Raw genomic sequence first — 24,285 nt, 5'->3', positions numbered from 1 at the left:
AGGATAAAAAATATCAATATCATCGTTGTGATGTGTCTGGAGAAATTGGTACAAGAGGTTGTGGATACACTTCTTAATAATGGGATATGTGGACAACCAATGAGGGACGGTCATAATAAGGTTTACAAGTCGTTTTCAGATGTAATTGAAGGAAAAGAGGGAAGATTCCACACTTCTTGATAATGGAATCTATGGACAACCAATGAGGGAAGGTCATAATAAGGTTTACAAGTCGTTTTCAGATGTAATTGAAATAAAAGATGGAAGATTTCATGAGACTACTTGTCCCAATAATCCAAAGGATACAAGCTTGCTAAGTCAAAAAGTTTTTGTTTTGTAGAGTCTCTTTCAGTTCAAGTTTGTTGTTATTATTATTGAAATTTTGATATAAGTTTAATTTGTTAGCCAATATTAAGCATTTTTTTCAATTTTTCTCCACCTCTCTCCGCCCCCTTCCCCTGTTTCCCCCTTCCCCCACGTCTTGACCTCTCCCCCTCCCCTGTGCGTCCCTTTCCTCGACCCCTTTCCCTTTCTGGTTTATCCTTCCCCTTCCTTGCACCAACCCCGCCGCCCCTTTTACTTTCTTCCTTCCCTGCTTTCTCCCCCACCTTTTGCACTCCTGTCTTGTGATTTCAGGTCTCCTCCCCAGATCCAAGTTTGCCCTTTTCAAGGTTCTCATGATTTGAGTTTGATGGGGTTTCCAAATTTGGTTATGGCTCCCTTCGGCATGTGCGGTTTGGTTTTTCAGTGTGTGGATGTTGGCGTCCCACTTCTCAGTTTATTTCCCTTCGGTTTGCCTCGGGCGAGGTTTATGTAATTTTAGTTTGATTTAGTTTTCATAGATTAGTCCTGGTCTTCCTAGGAAAATTTGCTCTCTGGGGTTCCTAGGTCTCCTTAGGTTCTCTAAGAGAAGGCCTGTCTAAAGATTGAATTACGGTGTTTGGCGTTAAGTTACCTCTAATTTGTTGGAGACATTTTCAGCTGGTGGTTAAGGCTGCTTTTGCAGCGTGTGGAAATGACCATGGAAGCCATGGTCGCATGCCTTGCCGCATGGTTGATGCACACAGCACAACAATGGTTATACGCTACATGTTTGGTGGGTGGAAGATTCCCCTGATTTGCTTAGGGATATATTGTAATTTGATAATGTATTGACATTTGGGGATAGGTCATTTTGTCGTGCGGGACACTGTTTTTCCTTAAACCGAATTGAAAGCTCCGGTCATTTTGTCGTGCGGGACACTCTTTTTCCTTAAACCGAATTGAAAGCTCCGATAAGGTTTTATCAAGACCCAATATGCACAGTATTCTCGGTTTGTTGTCAGTTTGTACTTGTATTGCATTGTTTGCAATGAATATCAAATGTCATATTTCTCTCAAAAAAAAAAAAAAAAGTTCAATTTGTTAAGATAAGTCTAATTCGTTATGTTTATTATTATTTTATTATCAATAATTATCTCTTTAATTTGTAAAAATTATTTTTTTCTAATTATATCTTTATTTATTTCCTTTTTTTTTCTTCTGCGTACTCCAAACCCCATTTAAGATTTTATTTTAATTTTTATAATCAACCTATTTATATCACAAACTCCGCCTATGTCTTACATGGCCGGTCCCAAGCCCGGATAAAGGAGGAGGGGGAGGGCGTCAGGTAGTCGACAGCCGGCACTCCATGATCACGTCGAATCCTTATGAAAATGAATCCAGAACAAAATCGCGCTAAAGCTAGGGCGTCACCCGTAAGTGGCGCGCTGTGTGGCCCGAGCACAGTGATAAGTGAGCAAGGGTCGCTGTATCTCCATCGGCACCCGGATGCAGTGTTAAATGAGCAAGGGGGCCATAGAAACTTCTTTTCGAACGACTCCACTCAAAGTTGTTTGGGAGCATATGCTCCTATCAACTTTACCCGGGACACACAAAAGAAGTACTTTGATCCTATTAGACGGGGGAGGGTGAAGAAGCTAGGACAGAAGGGTAGAGTTCAAGAGAGCAAAATGCGTTTAGGAACGTGGAATATAGGAACCTTAACGGGAAAATCTATGGAAGTAGTGGAAGTTATGGTGAGGAGAAGGATAAATATTATGTGCCTACAAGAAACTAAGTGGGTTGGTAGTAAGGCAAAGGATCTAGAAAACTCAGGGTTTAAACTTTGGTATTCGGGCACAAATAGAACGAGAAACGGTGTTGGCATCATCGTGGACAAGACCTTGGTACAAGATGTTGTAGATGTCAAGAGGGTAGGAGATAGAATCATGGCAATCAAGATTGTAATAGGACAAGAACTTATCAATGTGATTAGTGCGTACGCACCTCAAGTAGGGTTGGATACGAGTTCGAAGGAGAAATTTTGGGAAGATCTTGGAGACTTGGTGCAAGGAATTGCTCAGACGGAGAAGTTATTTATAGGAGGAGATTTAAATGGACACGTGGGCAGGGAGACAGGCAACTATGGAGGTTTTCATGGTGGCCATGGTTTTGGGGAGAGAAACGAGGATGGGGAAGCTATCTTGGATTTTGCAATGGCATATGATCTCTTCTTAGCCAACACCTTCTTTAAGAAGAGAGAAGAACATGTGATCACCTACAAGAGTGGGTCGTCAAAAACACAAATAGATTTTCTTCTAATGAGGAAAGGGGATCGTATAACTTGTAAGGATTGCAAAGTTATACCAGGAGAGAGCGTGGCTAATCAACATCGCTTGTTGGTGATGGATGTACATATCAAAAGAGTAAGACAAAAGAACAAGACTTGGAAGTGCCCAAGAACTAGATGGTGGAATCTAAAAGAAGAAAAACAAGTCATTTTCAAAGAGAAGGTAATCACCCAATGTGTGTGGGATAGAGAGGGGGAAGCTAGCCAAATGTGGGATTCCATGGCTAGTTGTATCCGAAAAGTAGCAAAAGAGGTATTAGGAGAGTCCAAGGGCTTTGCCCCACACCAAAAGGAATCTTGGTGGTGGAATGAGGAGGTACAAACAAAGGTGAAGGCTAAGAAGGAATGTTGTAAAGCCTTATACAAGGAGAGGACCGATGAAAATGGTGAAAGGTATAGAAAAGCGAAGCAAGAGGCGAAGAAAGCTGTCAGAGAAGCTAAGTTAGCGGCTTACGACGATATGTATAAACGACTAGATACCAAAGAAGGAGAGTTGGATATCTATAAACTAGCTAGAGCAAGGGAAAAGAAGACAAGGGACCTAAACCAAGTGAGGTGCATCAAGGATGAGGATGGAAAGGTTCTTGCTACAGAGAACGCGGTTAAAGACAGATGGAGAGGTTATTTTCATAATCTTTTCAATGAAGGACATGAAATGAGTGCTTCTTTAGGGGAGTTGAGTAACTCAGAAGAGTGTAGAAACTACTCCTTTTATCGTCGAATCCGGAAGGAAGAAGTGGTTGTAGCTTTGAAGAAGATGAAGCATAGAAAAGCAATAGGCCCAGACGATATACCAATCGAAGTGTGGAAAGTTTTGGGAGAGACAGGTATAACATGGCTCACTGACCTTTTCAATAGGATTTTGAAAACGAAGAAGATGCCAAATGAGTGGCGAACGAGCACTTTGGTGCCTATCTTCAAGAATAAGGGCGACGTACAAAATTGCATGAACTATAGGGGTATTAAGCTAATGAGTCATACAATGAAGCTCTGGGAGAGAGTCATTGAGCATAGATTGAGGCAAGAGACACGGGTTTCGGACAACCAATTCGGGTTCATGCCAGGGCGCTCAACCATGGAGGCAATCTATCTCTTACGAAGATTGATGGAAAGATATAGAGATGGGAAAAAGGATTTACACATGGTCTTTATAGATTTGGAAAAAGCGTATGATAGGGTCCCAAGAGACATTCTTTGGAAGATTTTAGAGAAGAAAGGAGTACGAGTAGCATATATCCAAGCTATAAAGGATATGTATGAAGGAGCAAAGACTGCCGTAAGAACTCATGAAGGACAAACCGAAAGCTTTCCCATAACTGTAGGATTACATCAAGGCTCATCCTTAAGTCCTTACCTTTTTGCGTTGGTAATGGATGAGTTAACAGGACATATTCAAGATGATATTCCTTGGTGTATGCTTTTCGCAGACGATATAGTGTTGATAGATGAAACTCAGGAAGGGGTAAATGCAAAGCTTAACCTTTGGAGAGAAGTGTTGGAATCTAAAGGTCTTCGCCTAAGCCGATCAAAGACAGAATATATGGAGTGCAAGTTCAGTGCAAATGGAGGCCAAAACGAGTTAGGGGTGAGGATCGGAGATCAAGAAATACCAAAGAGCGACCGTTTTCGTTACCTAGGATCTATCTTGCAAAAGAACGGAGAATTAGATGGAGATCTCAACCATAGAATACAAGCTGGATGGATGAAGTGGAAGAGTGCATCCGGCGTGTTGTGTGACCGCCGTATGCCACTGAAGCTCAAGGGAAAATTTTATAGGACGGCAATAAGGCCGGCGATGCTGTATGGCACAGAATGTTGGGCGGTGAAACATCAACACGTACACAAAATGGGTGTAGCGGAGATGAGGATGCTTCGTTGGATGTGTGGGCACACGAGAAAGGATAAGATTAGGAATGAGGATATCCGGGGTAAAGTAGGAGTAGCCGAAATTGAAGGAAAGATGAGAGAAAATCGGTTACGGTGGTTTGGACATGTGCAAAGAAGGCCTACTGACGCTCCGATTAGAAGATGCGACTATGGGACAGAGGTTCAGGGCCGAAGGGGTAGAGGAAGACCTAGGAAAACTTTGGAAGAGACTCTAAGAAAAGACTTAGAGTACTTGGATCTAACGAAGGACATGACACAGGATCGAGCACAATGGCGTTCTAAGATTCATATAGCCGATCCCACTCAGTGACTTGGATTTTCCAAGTCTCCAACCAAGAAGTTTTCCTCACTCGGGAAATTAAGGGAACACTACCCCAACCTACATGCTCCACTCAGAAAGCTTCAACATACAAGCTTCAACAAAAGAAAATTCAAAGAACTTAGCGAAGAAGGCTTTGGTGTATTTAACACAATACGTTGAAATGAAGGAAAGCTTATTTATTGATATCCCCGATAAGCTACAAATATGTACATATACATGAGTCAAAATAAACACACAAGAGGGAGCCTTCACAAAGGTTGCTTAGGAGAAGTCTCAGCAGTCGGTAGAGCCCCAGAAAGAGAAGGCACCGGAGGGGGATCATTTGGAGCCTCAGTACTGGACAGAACCCTAGAAGGAGGAGGCATCAGAGGTTGATCATTTGGAGCTTCATTACGCGGTACAGCCCCAGAAGACGAAGGCAATAAATGCCTTTGGAACAAACCCACAAATCTCTGATGATCAAGTAAAACCTGACCATCAGTTTCCTTCATCTGGTCAAGCTTCCTCTTCATGTTTGTAGCATAGTCATGTGCGAGCCGGTGCAACTGTTTATTCTCATGCTTGAGCCCTCTAATCTCCTGTTTGAGACTCATCACTTCAGCCGCCAATGATTCAACTTGGCGGGTTCGAGCAAATAGGCGTTGGGCCATATTAGACACATAACCTGCACACTGAACACTGAGAGCCAGCGAATCCTTAACAGCTAACTCATCAGACCGTTTGGAAAGTAGTCTGTTATCTTTGGGAGTGAGAAGGTTCCTGGCCACCACCGCAGCAGTCATATCATTCTTCATCACGGAATCCCCAACGGTAAGAGGACCAGTTGGGGAGACGAAGGATGGGCGCCATATGTTGTCTGGTGAAGGCGGGGCTGCCTCTTCAACAAGGTTCAAGTCAAAACGACGGTCGGAGGGGCCAGACATTTTCAAAGGTGTTGAAGAGAGAAGAGGTCGGACAAATCAAGATCTTAGAAGTGCAAGAATGAAGCTTCTACTGGTGGAGATTCAAGTGTGCTTTGGAACTTAATGCCAGCCTCTATAAAAATCTGCACTCGACGGAGCTTCAGAAATCAAAGAGGCGCCTGCTCAGAAATCGAAGAGGCGTTTGCTTTCTCAAAAGTTGGGCTGCTTAGAGATCACGAGGGTTGATCTCAGAAATCGAAGAGCCGTTTGCTTTCTCAAAAGTTGGGCTGCTCAAAGACCACGAAGGCCGATCTCAGAAATCGAAGAGGCGCTCGCTTTCTCAAAAGCTGGGCTCCCTAGAGACCACGAGGGCCGATCTCAGAAATCGAAGAGGCACCTACTTTTCCAGCCTTGTCAGCACCTGTCACACGCACACTCAGCTTTGCGGAAATTATGGGCATTCTGTCAAAGACTTCTGGGGAAGTAGAAAACACATGAATCTTACTGTTCAATCACCCACTTCCCACACGCAACAATAGCTCATGGGTACCACAGATAACTTTGCCAAAGTTCTCTGCCAAAGTTGAGCACGTGAAGCTTGCAGCTCCCACTACATCGCTCTGACCAAGAAGGGTAAAAGAATAGCAAAGAAACAGCACTAACAAAGTTTAGACCCATAAATTTTGAAGGTATAGCTACCATATTATTACCCACAAGGGTAAAGGAACAGTACCACTGCTGGATAATTGGAAAGTCCATGTATGTCAACCTCTGTGCTTCGTGGCAAGGTAGACTAGCAAACATGCCCAACCTTTACTCACATTCGAGAAAACACTCCCAATAAGATTGCTTGCTCCAAAATCGAAGAGGCACCGTCCTCCGAATCTAAAGAGCCAGACTCCCAACATGACTACTTTCTTAAAAATCGAAGAGAGGGTAAAGGAACAGTACCATTGCTGGATAATTGGAAAGTCCCTGTGTGTCAACCTCTGTGCTTCGTGGCAAGGTAGACTAGCAAACATGCCCAACCTTTACTCACATTCAAGAAAACACTCCCAACAAGATTGCTTGCTCCAAAATCGAAGAGGCACCGCCCTCCGAATCTCGAGAGCCACTCTCCCAACATGATTACTTTCTCAAAAATCGAAGAGACACTGCTCCCCGAATCTCGAGAGCCAGACCCCCAGCATGATTGCTTTCTCAAAAATCGGTGAGGCACCGTTCTCCGAATCAATCGAAGAGGCGCTCGCTTTCTCAAAAGCTGGGCTGCTCAGAGACCACGAGGGCCGATCTCAGAAATCGAAGAGGCATCTACTTTTCTAGCCTTGTCAGCACCTGTCACACGCACACTCAGCTTTGCAGAAATTATGGGCATTCTGTCGAAGACTTCTGGTGAAGTAGAAAGCACATGAATCTTACTGTTCAATCACCCACTTCCCACACGCAACAATAACTCATGGGTACCACAGATCACTTTGCCAAAGTTCTCTGCCAAAGTTGAGCACGTGAAGCTTGCAGCTCCCACTACATCGCTCTGACCAAGAAAGGTAAAAGAATAGCAAAGAAACAGCACTAACAAAGTTTAGACACATAAATTTTGAAGGTCTAGCTACCATATTATTACCCACAAGGGTAAAGGAACAGTACCACTGCTGGATAATTGGAAAGTCCCTGTGTGTCAACCTCTGTGCTTCGTGGCAAGGTAGACTAGCAAACATGCCCAACCTTTACTCACATTCGAGAAAACAGTCCCAACAAGATTGCTTGCTCCAAAATTGAAGAGGCACCGTCCTCCGAATCTCGAGAGCCAGACTCCCAACATGACTACTTTCTCAAAATCGAAGAGAGGGTAAAGGAACAGTACCATTGCTGGATAATTGGAAAGTCCCTGTGTGTCAACCTTTGTGCTTCGTGGCAAGGTAGACTAGCAAACATGTCCAACCTTTACTCACATTCAAGACAACACTCCCAACAAGATTGCTTGCTCCAAAATCGAAGAGGCACCGCCTTCCGAATCTCGAGAGCCAGACTCCCAACATGATTACTTCCTCAAAATCGAAGAGACACTGCTCTCCGAATCTCGAGAGTCAGACCCCCAGCATGATTGCTTTCTCAAAAATCGAAGAGGCATCGTTCTCCGAATCTCGAGAGCCAGATACCACAGACCACTTTTTCAAAGTGCTCTGACAGAGTTAAAACATGTGAAACTGGCAGCTCCCACTACCGTGCTATGACCAAGCAGGGTAAAGGAATAGCATTACTACTTGTTGTTAGGGAGACTCCTATATATGTCGACCTCCATCCCCAACGGACAGGCAGACCTGCAAAAATGCTCAACCCTTCATCATATCTGAGAGGGCACTCCCAACAAAGCCTTTCGAAATATTCAGCTTTCTTTCCCCCCGATAATACCTCTGCAAACAAGCTATACTAGAGCAAGAATATCTCATATCATCAGGGTTAAAAGCAAGAGTATCCCATATCATGCTTTTTCCCTGTTTTTTCTTTTGGCCTTGTTTTTACCTGCAAGACAAGGAGAAAGAGAGCAATCAGTCAGCACTTGGAATCAAGCTTCCAGCCAGGAACTGACTGCCTGGAACCCCTTACCTGATTACTTACCTGGCATTGCTCTCGAGTACTCATCTTCATCATCTTATGTTTCCAGGGAAGATTCCGCATCTGCTTGAGGAACAGATAGGGCAAGTGCGAAGGATACAAGGAAGCATGTGGAGACAAGCGTAACAGCACACGTGCCGATACATCCATTACTCTGTCAAAAGCAAAAGTATCCCATATCAGCAGGGTGGAACGTACTCTAGATTTGATGGACTTGTTTTGACCCTCAAATTCTTCAGTCGGCCTTATACTCTGGAGGAAACCAGAAAACCCTCCAGCTCAGTTCAAGAATAAGCCTGTGGAAAGTTACTTCTTCAAAAGCAAAAGTATCTCATATCATATCTTCTCATTTTTCTTCTCTTTATCCTTCATGCTGCTGCAAGATGGGGAGAAGGTGAACAATCAGTCGGAGCTCTGATTGCTTACCTTGTCTGTCACCTCTTTCAGCAGACCCCCTAGCTCGGCGACTTGGGGGACTCCTACTACATGGTTTGTATCGCGCTTGACCAAGCCTGAAACTACAAGTAAGCTTCAAGTGAAATTGATACATTACCTTGTGCATCTCCACCAGTTAAAGATACCATCCCTGGATGGAGGAAGAGTACTTCCAGAGAAGATGCCACATCTACCTATGAGACAGATAAGGCAAGTCAAGACGACACCACACTCCGATACTTAGAAGTTTCGTGATTACGAGATCATTCTCCCACAATATTTCCTAATGTCATTTGTACTAAATCATTCACTCGTACTCACTAAAGGAGAGCTTGAACCTATGTACTTGTGTAAACCCTTCACAATTAATGAGAACTCTTCTATTCCGTGGACGTAGCCAATCTGGGTGAACCACGTACATCTTGTGTTTGCTTTCCTATCTCTATCCATTTATATACTTATCCACACTAATGACCGGAGCAATCTAGCGAAGATCACAAAAAGCGACCGTTTTCGTTACCTATGATCTATCTTGCAAGAGAACGGAGAATTAGATGGAGATCTCAACCATAGAATACGAGCTGGATGGAAAGAGTGCATCCGGCGTGTTGTGTGACCGTCGTAGGCCACTGAAGCTCAAGGAAAAATTTTATAGGACGGCAATAAGGCCAGCGATGTTGTATGGCAGAGAATGTTGGGTGGTGAAGCATCAACACGTACACAAAATGGGTGTAGCGGAGATGAGGATGCTTCGTGGGATGTGTGGGCACACGAGAAAGGATAAGATTGGGAATGAGGATATCCGAGGTAAAGTAGGAGTAGCCGAAATTGTAGGAAAGATGAGAGAAAATCGGCTCTGGTGATTTGGACATGTGCAAAGAAGGCCGACTGACGCTCCGGTTCGAAGATGTGACTACGGGACAGAGGTTCAGGGCCGAAGGGGTAGAGGAAGACCTAGGAAAACTTTGGAAGAGACTCTAAGAAAAGACTTAGAGTACTTGGATCTAACGGAGGACATGACACAAAACCGAGCGCAATGGCGTTCTAGGATTCATATAGCCGACCCCACTTAGTGGGAAAAGGCTTTGTTGTTGTTGTTGTTGAACCTATTTATATCACAAGTTAATTGAATTTATCTACTTATATGACTTCTTTTTTTTATAATCAACCTGTATTATGTCTTGCTTGTAAGTATATTATGGTTTTGTACCTTTTACTAAGGTTCCATACCTCGCTTATATGTATCTTATACATTCATATATTTATTACGTAATAGAAGATATTAAGTAGATTTATTGGAATTAAAAGATGCAGGAAATTAGAAGATTTTAATTTATCTCTAGTATTTAAAAAATATACGCAATGAGTATAAAAGAAATAAAAGTGGAGAAAAGATAATACTAGACTTAACCTAATAATTTGATTTTTTTGGACCTTGATCTAAACGCCTTTTATTATTATTATTACTAGTAGATGTGTGTGAACAATTTCATTTCGTTTTGTTTTTTATTATGAAGTGGGATTAGTTTTTAAGATTCTTAAAAAGAAAAATCAGTTATGAAAATTGGGATAATGTTGCAAAAAAAGAAGGGATAATGATGAGTGGTTTCTTTTAACGTGGGAATATATTTTATTTTTTATTTTATTTTATTTTTAATTTTTAATAGGGCATGTTATACTAACCTAGCTGTGAGGTTGTTGTAAAAAACAACAAAATTTATATTCATGTAATTACTAAACTGCCTATATTTTTTTATTTGAGTTCAGTTTGGTGAGGGGATTAAAATGATAACTTCCTAGAGTTTTGGTTGACAACCAAAGTTTTATGAATAGTTAGTTTAGATTATTTAGTAGAGCGATAAAGTTAGTATGTTAAATAATTAGTTTGTTAGAAGGGAGGAAAATCGGTGAGAATTGAATCACACTGTGATGTATAGGCATAATTGATTTCCACTATTGTGCTAAAATGTCATCTGCATGTATGATCGTTATTTGATGAGAAAATATCTATATGGGTGAATTTTTAAACGGTTTTAAGGAAGAAAACGAGAAATTTTTTCGGTTAACAAGGCTGAAAAGCCAACAAATGGGTATGGAAACTTAGATTCAAACAGCATGGGACTAGCAACCCACTATATATTCTCGAAAACTAGTTTGCCATTAAAATTAATCACATTGCTGAAGACGAAAAGGTGGTCAACAATCTTGTTAGTATTGTCTATGTGAATTAACATTATTAGCCACTTAGTACTATGATCTAATGGTATACATTTTCACTTGTAAATTAGATTCGATTCTTGCTAGAGACGAATTTGAACCACATTATTAGTAGCACATTGTGAGGTTAAGCACATCCCTAATCCTTAGTGTAAATAATATTGTTCGTTAAAAAAAAATATATATATATATGTATAAGGTTGTTAGCATATAACTTTAATTTAAATCCAAACTGAATATATAACCACAATAATGCCAAACAAAAATGAATTTATTATGTGTATATATATAGTTATATATTTTCCTGGTCTTTGTTTATGCATTTCTCAATTGTCTGCTAATTCAACTTGCCGAGTTCTTTTGCCCCCATATATGTTATATATATTGAGTTGTGCCGAGTGAGTTTCTGCATCCCAAGACCATAAGGCCAATCTGACCCTCATGGCTCAGACGACTCCAAATCACACACAGACGGTTTCTGGGTGGGCAGCTTACGATTCCTCGGGCAAGATTACTCCTTTCGTCTTCAAACGAAGGTAACATTTATACACATATATGCATATTACAATTATATAAGTTTCAGTTTCTTCCTTAATTATTTTAGTTATAATTTTTCCTCGAGTCCACTTGTTGTCTTTAATTAGATCGTTGTTCAACTAATCTTCAAAATGCTATACAAATACAGAGAAAATGGGATCAACGATGTGACCATAAAGATCTTGTATTGTGGGATATGCCACACCGATCTCCACCATGCTAAGAATGACTGGGGCATCACCATGTATCCAGTAGTTCCCGGGTAATAACACATCTCTCTCACATTCTCTCTTGTCAGTTTGTTTGATCAGTCGAGAGTAACTTACTTGACCTTCCAGATATTGTTACATACGTGACATCTTCGTGAGAAATGCTCATGTGACAAGTTGTGTATGGTGGTACTATACGCAGGCATGAGATTACAGGACTGGTCACTAAAGTTGGGAGCAACGTGAAGGAGTTCAAGGAAGGAGACAGAGTCGGGGTTGGGTGTTTGGCGGCGACATGTCTGGAGTGTGAGTTCTGTAAGTCCTCCCAAGAGAACTACTGCGACCAGGTCCAGTTTACCTACAATGGCATCTTCTGGGACGGCAGCATCACCTACGGTGGCTACTCCAAAATGTTGGTCGCAGATCACAGGTAACTACCTGATGTTCTTAAAAACTCCGTAGGCTTATTGATCGCCAAAGTTTAATTGTCTTGTCTATTTTTACGCCTCTATCCGAACCCAATCCTGTTTGTCAGAGTTTTGATGTGCTTGGTTGTCCTTTTTGTTAAAGTTGTGGTTCGACAGCTAGGCACCTGACATTGCGATAAGGTTTCTGGCGTTTGTAGGCAATAGGTGATACAGAATCCGTGTAAATTCATGAAGAGTTTCTAAACTCTTCGACACAAAACAATCATTTTAGGTAAAATATCTTGCATACGAGGCCTTAAGGGGTTCTCATTTAAAAACAAAAAAACAAAAAAAGGATATCATTTTCCTAGGAATCATAGGGATTCCGTAATCGTGTTAAGTACTATTTATATTTCAATTTTAAATTTTAAATAATTTTTTACCGTACGATGTACGATGAATGGACACGATTACGAGATTCATAAGATCCCTAGGAAAATGATCCGGCGAGGATCCTTTTCCTAAAAAAAAGTAGGAATGAGTTGTGGGGCCTACATTATATTAAACTTTAACTATTCAAACTGTCTATTTTTCAAATTGCACTTCTTAGATCATCTTTATAAAATATTAGTCAAATTGAAGATATTTGATACATTTAATTGAGTTCAAAGAAATTAACGAAAACTAAGCAATGAAATTTTATTGTGATAATTAAATAGGTAAATGATTTTGAATTGATTTGAATTTTTGCAAGGATGATCTATGAATTGAGACTTACAAAATAGACAGTTCGAATCGTTGAAGTTCAATATAGAATGAATCTCACACAATCTCCATTTTTTTTAAAATGGAGATGCGTTACCCTATAGGGCTTGTCTTGCATATGTTATTGCATATATCAGTAATACTTTACAATAGGTAAAATATCTTGCATATATCAAGAGTATTTTTATTATTATTATATATGGGTGTGCAAGTAATTCACTTATACTTTATGTGAAGTATAAAATTAATTTTGACTCAACAAAATGTTTTTGTTTGGTAGGTAAATTGTTTTGGATGTATTATTGTATATATTAAACCAATTATTATTATTATTATTATAAATTTATATATATGTGTGTGCAAATGGTTTACTTATATTTTTATATATAATATAGGTAAGTTAGTTTGAATTAAACAACATTCCTTTATTTTATAGATACATTATATTGAATATATATTATATTTATTAGGAACTTTTGTTGTTGCTATGTATATGTTGTGTAAAATAATTTACATATATTTATTTTGAGGTGAATTTACCTTAATTTTGAATAAAATAACATTCTTATATTTTGTAGCACATACTAATAATGTTGGGGGGAAATACATACACTAACTGCAAGAAACACAAAATTAGCACCTTTTCATATTTCCAATTTGGTAAAAACAAATTAAAATGCCTAATTTGACCCCAAAAAAGGTTTTGAAAAGAGTAATTAAAAAAAATAATGCATTGAATAACGTAGATTATCGTTATATATCTGATCTTTTAATTTTTTTATTAATTTAAAGTAAAACATAAGCAGTAATATTCACATTTATTGTCACCGTTAATCTCTAACTTTAATGCGTTTTTTGTCCTTTTCTTTTTGCAAAACCATTAATCCCTACTTTACAATCCGCAAAGAATGAATAGCGTGCATCAAAATGCAAAAGGGGAATTTTTGGCAGCAAAAAATTTTAAATGTGTAAAGTAAAGATAATTGATGAACTTGCTTATGTAGATCATAGTTATTGGTTTTTCTTCGAATCAAAAAATTATGTACGGTTTTATGTGAAGAAAAAAGGACCTGGCCGCTAAGGTCATCTTTTCAAATAATTGTACATGGGTGAGCACATGTGGCTTCGGCTTCACATGCGCGAATCATCTTGAATTGCAAAATAAACCTAATGAAACTAATTGCCAGTAGAAAATAGCTCAAATCCTAAACTTTACCTTTTTTTCAGCGTGCTTAATAATTTGGTCTCTAGCATCGCCAGCTAAGCGGAGCAAATTAAATATATTTAACTATAAGCCATTGATTAATTAATTTATATAAGAAGAGTGTTTCTTTTCAGGGTTTAATTTATATAAGAAGAGTTAATGATGTGCTTAAGAATTAAGTAATATGAACATGTATGATGATGAAGGTACGTGGTACGCATACCAGACAATCTGCCGTTGGATGCAGCAGCGCCGCTATTGTGTGCGGGAGTGACGGTGTTCGCCCCCCTGAAAGACCACAACCTACACAAAACAACGGGGACGAAGATAGGGGTGGTTGGCCTCGGAGGTCTCGGGCACGTGGCGGTGAAGTTTGGGAAAGCTTTTGGTCACCATGTAACTGTCATCAGCACCTCTCCAGCCAAAGAGAAGGAGGCTAAAGAGCATTTGGGTGCCGACGACTTCCTCGTCAGCACTGATCCTCAACAATTGCAGGCCGGTTTCATTTCAGTTTGTTTTGTTTTTTGTTTTTCTCTATGTTCCTTTTAGAACAAATTAATTAAGGATTAGTTAAAGTTAATGACGATGACGATGACGATGATGACTACGACTGCAGAAAGGGAAGAGGACGCTCGACTTCATATTAAACACAGTGTCCGCTAAGCACTCGCTTGGGCCCATCTTAGAACTGCTCAAAGTGAATGGAACTATGGTGGTTGTGGGTGCACCGGACCAGCCTTTTGAGTTGCCTTCATTTCCTCTGATATTTGGTACGTACCAAACAAAAACACCATTGATTAGTTTCTAATTTTTGTAGAAACTAACAAATATATGCATGCAATGGCGTTGTGATTAATGGACTGACGTGGACGCAGCACAGGCAAGAGAGCAGTGAAGGGAAGCGTAATAGGAGGAATAAGTGAGACAGCGGAGATGATGGATTTATGCGGGAAGCACAACATAACATGCGACATTGAGCTTACAACGCCGGACAAAATCAACGAGGCCTTGGACCGTGTCGCCAAGAATGATGTTAGGTATCGATTTGTCATTGACATTGCTGCTGGTGATGCTGCTAATGATCAAATACCTTCCAAACTTGCGAGCCTTTGAGTGTTGGGGTCTACTATGACAATTGTTTCCTACCGTATTCTCCCGTACAATTTATTATCATTTTACTCCATAGATTTTATTATCCTTGTCACTCAAGCGATAAAAGTGTGTGCGAAAATAATTTTCCTTTTATAAGAACATTCTATTAAGTATGTGTGCCATATGGGAGCTAATCGATATCAAAGCCAAGTCTATGTTATTTGAATTAGTCAATTGGTTGATTTTTTTTGTTTTAAAAGTTGGGTCAAGGACCCGAGTAGTTGTGGAGAAACTCTCGCCCGAGTAGTTGTGGAGAAACTCTCGGACTCGATCGTGGTTGGGTCAAGGATACATCGTCTTATTGTTAAATTGCTGCGTGCATGTAGGAGTAATTCCTCTCACCTTCTCTTTGTACTTGTTCAACTTCCCATTTTCATATTGAAAATGGGGGGAGCTATGCTGGTCCACACATATGCTATTAAATATCGGGCTTAAAGTCCCGAAAATAATTTTTTTTTAGAGAACCTTAATGAAAATTTTTTGGTACTGTTTACTTTAATAAAAAATCATATTTTTTACACTAAAAATTCAATTATGGTACTAATCACTTTACCCTTTTATTTTGTCTTTTTCATAAACTCAAAGTTTTCAAACTTTTTTCATTAGTTTTTATTTTTATTTTTATTGCAGGCCATTCGTGTTCAAAAGTAATGTTTATCTTGATTGCTCCATTTAGTCACGTGCGTGTTAGTGCTAAATTATCCTTTAATAACACAACTTAAGGATGACAATTTATAATCGTTAAACCCAATAACTGTGGATAACCGTTTGAATTGATTGGATTTGGGTATGAAAATTCGAGTATATTTTGGGTATGATGAAAAACCGTGAATATTATTCGGTTATGGTTTTGGATATTGTTATAGGGGTCCCCAATCCATATCCGTACCCAAACTCGAACTGAATAATATATAATATAAATATATATAATATTAAAGTATTATATAATATATGTGTATATATATATATATATATTCATTATTCACCGAATCCATTACCTTGAGAATACAAAAAGAGTGATGTTATTTCCACCCCAATGTTTTATCTTCACACCCACCTTTTAATGAAATTTTTAATTACAAATTTGTCCATTTGCAAAAAGATTGATAAGGACAGTAATTATCTTGCTTTGCTTAATTTAAAAAAAAAAAAATTAAGCGTGGGAGACGATTTCTCTACCTTAAACCCTAACTCATATTTTCATTTCCTTTCATTTAGAGAAAGTAAAAAACATATTAATGGAAGAGGTGGAAGATGATGTTTCTACGGAAGAGGTAAAAGATTATGTTTCCATTGAAAAGGTAGAAGAATAATTTGTGTGTAGGTCATTTGAATTTGTCCATTGTATTTTTACATTGTCGAATTCTTTTGAATTTGGATACATATGTCGTTTCCATTTGAATTTGCAAACCTTAGTAGTTTTCATTTACATATTATTTGTTATATTTTTTAAGAGACAATTTTATAATTTCATATGTATGTACATATTAAAGGTTATTTTGGGAATAATAGTGGGTGAGGAAATAACATTTTAATTTTTGAACTTTTTAAGGTGGGTGAGATTATAACGTGGGTAGGAAAATAAGACAATAGGGTGGGCCTAGTAGCTCTCATACAAAAATTGCATTGTGTGAGTTGCATTTTATGGCAAAGTTCAATAGTTTTGATAAAAATCAAAATCTATTAGAATTTAATGGTATTTATGGGCGATATCAAAGATCAACCAACATTATCAATGTTTAGTTTTAATTTTCATGCTCCACAAGATCCATTAATTAAATCATTTTATACATAAAATATTTAATGACGAAATTAATATTTACTAAATTATCATGCGTCAATTGAGCGAATATATTTTTTGTACTAACGAAAATGGATATAACCGTTAACCGATGAGAAATCCGTTATCTGGATGAAAAAGTACATAATAGGATACATATGCTGCAATTACGTGAATCTCAATAAAAATCTAGTCAGGGAATTTAAACCCGATCAAATTAAAAAATAGTGCATTGCACCAACTTTATAAACTACGAGTCTAAGACTATTCTCAAAATAACATAAACAATCAATTCGGGTTTCCTCGAACCAAATCAAATCGGCTTCCTCGAATAGTGCCGTACTATAAAAGTTAAATCTTCAAGTTATTCATGTTTAGTGCAAATTTAGAGCACGGTATATCAAATTAGGAACGCAATAAAAAGAGAGAGAAATAAAGAAATTGATAAATGAAAAGAATAATAAATCTTATCTATTTTATAGCGTATAACAGGAGGAATTGGAGCTAGATATTTAGAACCGAAACTCACTGAGCAGTAGCAGCATGAAATTTGGCAATTAGTTATCGTGCTGCGATATTTGTAAGTGACCTTCTAACACAATAGTTAAGAGAAGTATTGTCATTGCATTATGACATAGGTTCAAATTCCGTCAGTTCCCTAATTTAACATTTATCTAACCAATTTATAATTTGACAAAAAAAAAAAATTCGTACTGCAATATTTGTTATATGTTTTGCTTTAAATTTGGCAAATAATAATGGTTTCATTTTTTTTCTGTGATCTAAATTAATAAAACATGGAACGTTATCTCTCTAGGTCAATTATAATTGTGCTTGAAAGCCTTACACGTAGAGAGAAAGCTAGAGCAAAACGTATGAGGGACTCAAACGTGTGACCAAAGCCACAAAACTAATTGAGTCGGTGGTATAAGCCTATAACTGCCAACTAGGTGTCGTCCACATCTCTCTCTCCGCATATATATATACGCCAACTTTCTCCGTATCTTCTTCCTTTGTATACCGGTTCGACTCTCCTGCGATTTTAGAGAGATAACAAATTAGCAGCTCCATTTAATCATCTTCCGTCGATCGATATATATATATTATACTATTTGATTTACATGATCATGTCTAAGATGAGGAAAACCCTACGAACCAAGTTGAGATCTGCGTTCTCCAAGCCAAGTGAGTTCCGATTTCTATATTTCTATGCATGTTAATTTCCTTAATTTATGATTACTAGTTGATTAATTCACATTTAAAAAAAAATTAATTTGTGTTTTGAATAATCGATAGATATTGCTTGTTAATTGATGGGTAATTTAATTTCAGGGAGCAAAAAGGACAATGTCGGTGGGAATAGCTTCTCCAGCAAGTTAAACGTGAAAGAAGAATACTTGGAAGTTTTCAGAACAAAATCGTACGTAGAAATGTGGGATAGGGTTCACGGACAGCTCCCGAGCGCTAGGCTTTCTTCGTCTAGCTCATCGCTTCCGCCTAATTTGTTTTCGGACCGCTCCGAATATTTGCTAGAACCGCGGCAAGAAACCCTTAAAAACATCGTCGACAAGGAGGGCATAAATCTCCACCACCTTCTCACCGACTACTTCGAAGCCAGCTTAGATGCCTGCCACATTTGTGACGTGCTCCTCCGTAGCATGCACCAAACCCGGGCAGAAAACCGACACACGAAGAAGCTCTTACTAAAACTCAGCCGAAGGGTACGCATACTTAATAATGATAATATCGACATTACTGATGACAAACAATGCCTGGCAATTTTCGGGGAGCTTGGCACATTTGCCCGAGCCAAAAATCCGTTGTCGATAGTCAGCCCTGGGCAGTTCCGTGACATTCACGACAGCTACGCGGCGCTGTTCAATAGGCTAACTTTAAAGCACAAAAAGGTGCGCAGGGCCGCAAAGCGTAACAGAATATGCAAAAAGGTTGGAGAGGTGGGTCTGGTGTTGTCACACACCGCGCTTTTGATCGCGTGGCTTGTGTTTGCAATCCACAGCATGATTGGAATCGTGGTGGCGCCGGCGCTCATGGCCTGCTCATTGGGTTTGTGCGTGAGAAAAATGGACTCTGCGGCGGAGTGGTTGAATGCTAGGTTTCCCGAGAGCCACGGGAAGCAACTTGACGTCGCGGCGCAAGGGGTTTATATTTTGATCAACGACTTCGATACAATGAGTCGGATGGTGAGACGTTTGCACAATGAAGTGGAGCACCGGAAAGTGGTGGCCGGAATATGTGTTAGAAGTGTGAGGAGTATTATTACTACGAGTAATGGTGGATCAGCCTCAAACTTTGACATATTTAAGAAGGTGGTGAGGGAATTTCATGCGAGTGAGGCTAGCTTTTTGGAGCAGCTAGAGGAGCTTGAAGAACATATTTACTTGTGCTTGCTCACCATAAACAGGTCGAGAAGGCTTGTGATACAAGAAATATTGGCAAGTACCTAATTAGGAGCTAGTTAGTGACATCGTAACCGGTCATTAAGCTGGTAATCATACATCATGATTGATGTGAAGTGGTATGGGATGTTACGCCAAAAAGAGATGCAGATATATATGGTGACAATCAGTGATATGTTACGTGACATATATAGCTTGGACGTAAGCTACAAGTCCAAATAATTTGGATGAAGTAGTTATCCACGCAATTGCTTCATCAACCAAATTTTCTTCTTCATATGGATCAACCTCAGGTTAAGGGATTATTCATTACTTCGATCTGTTATTGCTACTTATGTGTGTGTGGTTTCACTGCCACTGTTTCTATTCTTTTATTCATTATTCTTTGGTCTGTAACTTTATCAATGGGTCATTCTATTTGTACGTAGAATCAATAAAATTACTTCATTTATTTATAAAATCATTCTTTTTTTACTTTAAAAATATTTAGATCATGACTAGTAAAACTGTAAAAGCTTCTATATCTTGAGTCGGTGACATAAATCAGTAATAAAACAACCATGTTTTTGTTCATAAAACTCAAGTACAGTTGAGTTTGTGGTGCATATGTCGTTAATACCATGTATACAAAACCAATTTCATTGCTAAACTACCCTGTCATTCAAAGAAGTAGTCATGGATCCACTTAAGGGCTCGTTTGAAAGTACTTTTGTAAATGCTGAAAGCTTTTTTGGTAAAAATGTATTGAAATCAATCATTGGTAAAAATGCAAGTAAATCTTCGAAAAACACGTAGAATGCTTCCTACAATAAGCACATAATTGTTACATGAAATACTTCAAATACTTTTGAAATAAAAAAATATTTTCTTTAAAAACTTTTTTAACTATTTTAAAAATATTTTTCAATCGAACTTTAATTTTATGTGACTAAATAGTATGTTTTAACGTGGCATTATGGTCCCAAAGCCTTTTTCATTGTCGTACTCTGAAAACGAGATTCTCATTGTCATATTCTCCTTGTCCGATGTCCATAAAGAATGCCAAAAGGCCTTCAATACGAGGCCCGGTTTTTTGCTAAAAAGCCCAACAACTTAAAATGACAAAAGTCCAAAGATAACCTAATTTTCGTCACAAATGGCAACTCACAAGGACAAGAGTGTGTTTCACGATAACTTTTTTGACACAAAAGTAACAAAGTCGTGATAACTTTATTTACATGTCATACAAGTCGATTTCATTTACATTTCAGGCAACTTGATAATGATATAATGCATTATAGAGATAAATTTATACATCGTATTATGTTATTTATATAAAACGTCATAATAATTTTATATCCAAATCATATGAGTCAATTTCATATATATTTCGGGACAAATCTCATGTAATTTAATAATCAGGCTACAACATGAAAAAATAGTACAACATGAAGGATGGGGTATTTCCAAGAAAATTTAACTATTATAGTAATGATTCATATTACAACCGACAAAAAAAAAAAAAATCATATTACAAGAATATATGATGATTATAATTTTTGTAGTAAAAGCCAAAAGGCAAATATTTCTACATGTTTGAAGCTGCATCTTTGACGGCGCTTCTTATTCAAACGGTACAACACAGATGTTGTTTTGGGATCGAGCCCTATACTTTCTGGGTATAAAAAATGACAATATATAACCACGTAATTTGATAAACCCAACAAAATGTGGCGGGCTGCCTCTTAAAAATAACGTAAGCACGCCTCTGCCGTTGATTAACCCAGAACCGTGAAAGCAGCCACTTGAATTCATTAAACCAACAACACCAGATTATTTATGAAAACTGTACTTGGCTGGCGAACGTTTGGCCAAATCCCCAGTTCGCGGGAACAATGTTGTTAAACAGTTGAGTTTCGCCGTCGGTTGTGGTGACTCTGAACGACAGAGATTGGCCGTTGAGGTAGGCGTTGGACTGCCAGTTTGCTCCCCAATTCCTCGACATTGCAATCCAGCCAGTGTTGGATCCTTTAATGTAAGCAGATTGGATAGATCCGGCTCCTCCGACATTGGTGATCAGCACAAGCTCAAAGTAGTTTCTCCCATTTATTGTGAACCTCACACCGCCCTTCTTCTTGCATGGTACCCTGCACACACACGATCCAAATCCCATAAATATATATAGTACACTATCACAAAGGGTTCAATACAAAAATTCTTTGTGCAGGAGAAGATGAACGCGTTGAGGTTGTCGAAAATCTACATGTCGATAACATGTTGATAGGTTATCGTTGATATTGTATCGGTATGGTCAATACCATGTTTGAGACATACAATAACCATATAGATAACATATCAACCTCGGATTATAAATTAATGGTCAAATTCGAACTAATTCAACGATTAAAGTTTAGTTTTCGGGCTAATTAGAATTACCTTTGGAACAAGACAGGGATGATGCCACCTCTGTAAATCCCGATCTTTTCCCAGGCAGGCTGAGCCATGTCGAAATGCTGAAGGGGTGGGTTGCACCATCCTCCATTGTCGTTTGGAAGATTAGAATTGGGAGGACAAAAGTTTGTTGCAGTAATTGTCACGGACCTTCCTTTTACGCACCATCTAGGATCTGTTTTGAAGTCGCATATGATCTTGTAGCATTGTCCACAAGAAGCTCCGTCGTTAAACAGGGCGGTACTTAAAGCCGCCGTCCTAGTCCCGTACCTGGTGGAATACAGATTGCCATATCCACAAGCTCCCCCTGCAGTGCATACAACCCGTAACATGTTAGAATTAGGATAGGTCAAGGGTTCGGTTAATCATAATAATATATTAGTAAGGAAAGCAACTTCCGCATAAACGCAGAAGAAAAACAACTACGTACGTACCCATAGTTCCAGAGGCATCACTGCCTCCATAGAATGTGGCATGACCTCTACTCCAGGCAGATGCTGTGAATGCAGTGACATATGTCGAGAGACTACATACTCCAAGAAAGATTGCTAATGGAAAAATGAGCTTCGCCATTGTTGAGAGAGAGAGATAGGAGAGTAGAGGGGGGGGGGGGGGGGAGAAAGAGAGAGAGAGAGGGGGGGATTGGTATTTGGGAGTGTATTTACATTAATCGGGAATTTCCAAAGTATAAATAAGAGAACAGATCGACTCGGTGATGCCCATGCAACCACCTCACATGGAATAATCTCTGCAGCCGGATTGAACGTATATGATTAATTTGGTGTATTAATTAAGTTATTAATTAAATAATAAATTGAATTATCCATCTCTCTGTCTCTCTGCAAAGTCTGAATTGTTCAGCAATTATTTCCACGTTCTCTCTCTCTCTCTCTCTCTCTCTCTCTCTCTCTCTCTCCCACCTCCGCTCCACATGCTCTTGACCAACAGAAAAGCCGGGAATGATCAAAATGCAGAAATCCAAGTTGCAGGTTGTTGCTATTTGAAGATAAAATGGGCAAATATTTAATGTGTTTTTGTATGATTGGAACTTATATATTTCAGGGTCGTATCGTAGCACACAACTTTACATGCTACTTCCTTGAGGCTTGACCTTATATGATATGGCATCGTTCTTCTTTCTTGCATTACACATGACCCCGTTTTCACATTACACACTACATTTTCCTGAGTTGTATATTCCTAAGAAAAATATTTTAATATAATAGATTGTATATCACCTTTTTACACGAAACCATCAACTATATCCTTCATTTGATGAAAATCCACTCGCTACACTTAAATTATTTTATCACAATTTCTTTCTTCAATCTTTTATGTGCGATCATCGTTAAGATTTGCTCACCAACCAATAAGACAATTGTGTTGTAAAAAATAACTTATAAAGTTCTTTTTTTATATTTAATCTATCGAGAAAATAAAAATTCCTGAATTTGTCATGCAGATATAACCTCTTTGCTTTGTTTAAAGAAAAAAACAAATGAATTTGAAATTTTGGAAATGGAGTTTTGGTATTGATCGTACAAGTATTTTCATGACAGTTGCCACGTGAATCGTGATGCAGCACCGTCGAGCATTTTTGAGAGAGAGAGAGTCCATCGACTTGTAATATAGTTTATTAAGCACCGCTACTGAGATCTAGAGGGCTCCCATACAATACAATATAAGAAATACTTTGACAATATCACATGAAGTCCCCAAAACCAAATTAATTTCTGAGACCCATTTGCTTGTTCGACAAATAAAAACCCAGAAAAAAATGAAAAAACCATAAAGTTTCCTGGCGCAATCTCAGGAGTTTTGACGTAAAGCAAACAACATTGTATACCTAAATCAAAAGGTCGTTTGAGTGAGATAATGGTTAGGAGTTGTTCAAGTTGGTCAGTTCAGTTGGTGCTTAAATGATTCAAAGTCAACTGCTCAAATCTTGCACATGATAGTACATGCCATTAAGGAAACTGTGGTTCTGTATTCACACTGTACGCTTCTGTGTTTTTTCCGTTTTGTCTGGAAAGTAAATTTCATTCATCCGAAGGAAGGTTACAGGTCAACACATAAGAAGGCAAAATAATACTGATACATTGGGGGGATAAAAATACATAAAAGCCCATTCCAATTAAATAAGTAAAAACTAAAACTCAAATCCCTAATCTATGACCGTGCAAAAAGTTGCATCTGTCGCCGTCGTCGTCATGAAAGTCTTGTCAATAGCTACTTGACACATACTAGAGAAAATGACTGAGTGGTGAAATCGATCAAGACATCGTAGCACAAAAGTACCAAAAGCACATCACATCCAGAATTTTTCACCAAAGATGCAGAACCAAGAGATAG

At 38.7% G+C, this 24,285-nt stretch overlaps 3 protein-coding genes and 1 long non-coding RNA gene across 5 annotated transcripts; 2 read left to right on the top strand and 2 right to left on the bottom strand.

The window, feature by feature from the left end:
• Positions 1-1,336: 1,336 nt before the first annotated feature.
• LOC126632222 (uncharacterized) lies at positions 1,337-10,086 on the bottom strand. The gene is made up of 2 exons (XR_007626642.1): positions 9,922-10,086; positions 1,337-1,572 (listed from the first exon to the last, which is right to left on the bottom strand). It is a non-coding gene; the product is annotated as an uncharacterized LOC126632222 (long non-coding RNA).
• Positions 10,087-10,166: 80 nt separating this feature from the next.
• LOC126632221 (probable cinnamyl alcohol dehydrogenase 6) lies at positions 10,167-15,419 on the top strand. 2 transcript variants are annotated; one of them, XM_050302523.1, is made up of 6 exons: positions 10,167-11,568; positions 11,718-11,831; positions 11,981-12,208; positions 14,361-14,649; positions 14,771-14,924; positions 15,030-15,419. In XM_050302523.1, exons 1-6 carry the CDS (start codon positions 11,474-11,476, stop codon positions 15,047-15,049), a joined length of 900 nt encoding a protein of 299 aa, XP_050158480.1. In that variant the 5' UTR covers positions 10,167-11,473; the 3' UTR covers positions 15,050-15,419. The 2 variants fall into 2 exon arrangements, with proteins under 2 accessions (XP_050158480.1, XP_050158479.1); XM_050302522.1 differs by having other exon boundaries at positions 10,309-11,568; positions 15,035-15,419.
• A 2,676-nt stretch (positions 15,420-18,095) lies between these two features.
• Positions 18,096-19,986, top strand: LOC126631574 (UPF0496 protein At1g20180-like). The gene is made up of 2 exons (XM_050301695.1): positions 18,096-18,271; positions 18,419-19,986. The coding sequence occupies exons 1-2, from the start codon at positions 18,208-18,210 to the stop codon at positions 19,549-19,551; spliced, it is 1,197 nt and encodes a 398-aa protein (XP_050157652.1). The 5' UTR covers positions 18,096-18,207; the 3' UTR covers positions 19,552-19,986.
• Positions 19,987-21,026: 1,040 nt separating this feature from the next.
• Positions 21,027-22,599, bottom strand: LOC126631282 (expansin-A11-like). The gene is made up of 3 exons (XM_050301459.1): positions 22,368-22,599; positions 21,919-22,240; positions 21,027-21,629 (listed from the first exon to the last, which is right to left on the bottom strand). The coding sequence occupies exons 1-3, from the start codon at positions 22,504-22,506 to the stop codon at positions 21,320-21,322; spliced, it is 771 nt and encodes a 256-aa protein (XP_050157416.1). The 5' UTR covers positions 22,507-22,599; the 3' UTR covers positions 21,027-21,319.
• Positions 22,600-24,285: the final 1,686 nt, after the last annotated feature.

This window comes from Malus sylvestris, chromosome 8, assembly GCF_916048215.2.
Source record: "Malus sylvestris chromosome 8, drMalSylv7.2, whole genome shotgun sequence".
Lineage (NCBI taxonomy): Eukaryota > Viridiplantae > Streptophyta > Magnoliopsida > Rosales > Rosaceae > Malus > Malus sylvestris.
Note: the sequence above shows the minus strand (reverse complement) of the source record. Positions and strands in the feature narration are given on the sequence as shown.

What these genes read in the sequence shown, in the direction of transcription:
- LOC126632221 (XM_050302522.1), top strand. Translation starts at nt 11,474, where the DNA reads ATGGCTCAGACGACTCCAAATCACACACAGACGGTTTCTGGGTGGGCA. An exon ending in ATGTATCCAGTAGTTCCCGG is followed by an intron (nt 11,832 to 11,980) that starts GTAATAACACAT and finishes TACTATACGCAG; the next exon opens with GCATGAGATTACAGGACTGG. An exon ending in CTGATCCTCAACAATTGCAG is followed by an intron (nt 14,650 to 14,770) that starts GCCGGTTTCATT and finishes CTACGACTGCAG; the next exon opens with AAAGGGAAGAGGACGCTCGA.
- LOC126631574 (XM_050301695.1), top strand. Translation starts at nt 18,208, where the DNA reads ATGATCATGTCTAAGATGAGGAAAACCCTACGAACCAAGTTGAGATCT. An exon ending in ATCTGCGTTCTCCAAGCCAA is followed by an intron (nt 18,272 to 18,418) that starts GTGAGTTCCGAT and finishes ATTTAATTTCAG; the next exon opens with GGAGCAAAAAGGACAATGTC.
- LOC126631282 (XM_050301459.1), bottom strand. Translation starts at nt 22,506, where the DNA reads ATGGCGAAGCTCATTTTTCCATTAGCAATCTTTCTTGGAGTATGTAGT. An exon ending in TGATGCCTCTGGAACTATGG is followed by an intron (nt 22,241 to 22,367) that starts GTACGTACGTAG and finishes TATGCACTGCAG; the next exon opens with GGGGAGCTTGTGGATATGGC. An exon ending in ATCCCTGTCTTGTTCCAAAG is followed by an intron (nt 21,630 to 21,918) that starts GTAATTCTAATT and finishes GTGTGTGTGCAG; the next exon opens with GGTACCATGCAAGAAGAAGG.